Below are 2497 nucleotides of genomic sequence, written 5' to 3'. Positions count from 1 at the left end.
AAGTCCATGTGTAGGAGCTCCAGAACACGTGAAGTGGTAAGATGTTGCACCATCTTGTGTGACTTCTGGACCTGTTTTCCTATCTGACAATCACCACAGATTTTTCCTTCAACAATCTTAAGATCAGGGAGCCTGACAATAACCTTCTCAGAGACAATCTTGTGCATGATTCTGAGATTTAGATGACCGAGTTTTTGATGTCATAGCTTAGCTTCATCTGTCTTGGACAGGAGACACTTGGTGACTTGAGAGTCTTTGACCGGGGACCACATGTAACCGTCGTTCGAAGTCTTGGTTCCTTTCATAAGCTCATCATGTTCCTCATTTATCACAACACACTCATCACAAGTAAAATTAACACGTAAGTTCAAGTCACAGAGTTGGCTAATGCTAATAAGATTAGCAGTGAGGCCTTCAACCAACAAAGCCTCTGTTAAGCAAGAAAAACTAGGATAATTAAGTTGACCTTTACTAATAATCTTTGCCTTCACTCCATCACCAAAAGTAACATGGCAATTAGAGTAAGGTTTTATGTTGGATAAAAAGGTCTGAACACCGGTCATGTGCCGAGAACAACCACTGTCAAAGTACCAATCGTTACCAGTGGAGGCACGCTGGGAGGTGTAAGCAATGTTGGCGTGATAGGACCCATTTTTCACTCTACATTCCATGCGAGATGGGGGGAACGACTTGGTTGAGCCTTCCTATGGGAGGATTGATGCCGATGAAGATTCCTCCCATATAGGCGATAGATAAATGGCCGAATATGACCCCTACGTCCACAGTGATGGCAGACCCAACGAGGTCTGTTGACAAGAGACCTGCTTGGTCTATAAGGATGTTGCTGATGCTGATTCTGGAACTTGTCACGACCAAATGTTTGAGACATATTTCGCGGCATCTGGTCAGCAGACTTTTGAGGGACAAAAGTAGTCTGAGACGTGGAAGCACCGTGAGTATATCCAAGCCCCTTCATGTTCTTTGCAGGCTTTCCAATTGTGAGAATTTTATCAAGACTGTCGGTGCCAGAGTTCAACATCTTGACAGATTTGGTCATCTGGTCAAGTTCCCTATTTAAGCGGCCGACTTCACGCTTTAGATCGACAATGGTTTCTAGGAGCCTTGTCTTATCTTCAGTAAGAGCCAGGATGAGAACACTTTGCTTGTCAAGAACCTGAGACTCTTCAACCCATTTAGTGTGTAAGACATTGTAAGCATCATTCATAGCATCATCGGATAATTCATCATTAGTAGCAAATTTCTTTGAGGATTCAGCAGATTCATCAAAATGTTCAAGATTATAAGTAGGAACAGAGGCTGAAAAGGAAAGAAAATTGCTTATCTAGTCAGAGTCACTATCTTCATCTTCCTCATCCGATAGGGTGGCGTTGTATCCCTTTTCTGTTTTTCAGGAAGTTTGGACATTCCTTCTGAATGTGCCCAAATCCTTCACACTCATGACACTGAATTCCTTTGCCCTTTCCAGAACGTTCACCGCTTCTGCCGTTTCTATTAGAGTTTCCACTTTTCTGGAACCTTTGCTGAAAGTTGTATTTGACATCTTGCGGGACATTCTTCCCAGTCGTCTGGTTGAATCTCTTCATGACCCTGCTATAGTTTTTGGCCAACACAGCAATAGTATCATCAATTTTATTTTCAGAGTCTGAGTATACCTGCTCCTTCTGATCATGAATAGATCTTTTGAGTGCCATTGCTTTGTGTTTCTTATCCACCTTGGGAAGTGAAAGCTCAAAGGTCATGAGGGATCTCATGAGCTCGTCAAACTTCAGAGTTTTAAGGTCATGGACTTCTTCTATAGCCGTGATCTTTATTTTGAACCTTGGGCTTAAAGCTCTTAGCGTTTTCCGAATGAGATCTTCATCGGTCATGGGTTTGCCAAGAGAGTAGGATTCGTTAGCAGGATCTCGGATACGTACATTGAACTCAGCAACAGATTCATCTTCAAGCATAGTGAGAGCTTCAAAATTTGTAGTGAGATACTACAGATTCTGCTCACGAACTTTAGTGGTTCCCTCATAGGCGACAACAAGAATTTCCCAAGCTTCTTTGGCGCTTGTGCAGGCATTTATAAGCCTGAAAATATTTTTATCAACCCTGTTAAATATGGCATTGAGTGCCTGAGAGTTACCCAGAGCAGCCTCATCTTCAGTGGGAGTCCAGTCCTTCTCAGGTTTGGGACCTGTAGGAGCTCATTTTTCATCAATAGTAACTAGAGCTTCCCAACCATGGATCACAGCTTTCCAAGTTCTGCTATCAAGAGATTTCATAAAGGCGCTCATGTGGGCTTTCTAGTAACCATAGTTGGTTCCATCAAGGACCAGAGGTCGATTGACCGAGCCTCCTTCTCTGGAACTATCCATATGCAATCAGAAAAAATATACCCAGGAAACCACCAAAGGATCTAGGTGCCCGCTCTAATACCAATTGAAAATTCTGATTAGTCACAAAGGCAAGATGTCGCACACAATGTGTCCGA

General features: G+C 42.9%; 1 protein-coding gene across 1 annotated transcript; it reads right to left on the bottom strand.

The window, feature by feature from the left end:
• Positions 1–200: 200 nt before the first annotated feature.
• Positions 201–1970, bottom strand: LOC149397726 (uncharacterized). The gene is made up of 3 exons (XM_089614327.1): positions 1424–1970; positions 797–1317; positions 201–704 (listed from the first exon to the last, which is right to left on the bottom strand). The coding sequence occupies exons 1-3, from the start codon at positions 1968–1970 to the stop codon at positions 201–203; spliced, it is 1572 nt and encodes a 523-aa protein (XP_089470453.1).
• Positions 1971–2497: the final 527 nt, after the last annotated feature.

The sequence above is a fragment of the Urtica dioica genome, chromosome 5 (genome assembly GCF_054948205.1).
Source record: "Urtica dioica subsp. dioica isolate 48M chromosome 5, U.dioica_male_clone48M_v1_H2, whole genome shotgun sequence".
Lineage (NCBI taxonomy): Eukaryota > Viridiplantae > Streptophyta > Magnoliopsida > Rosales > Urticaceae > Urtica > Urtica dioica.
The sequence above is the reverse complement of the archived record's forward strand: the minus strand, read 5'-3'. Positions and strand labels throughout refer to the sequence as shown.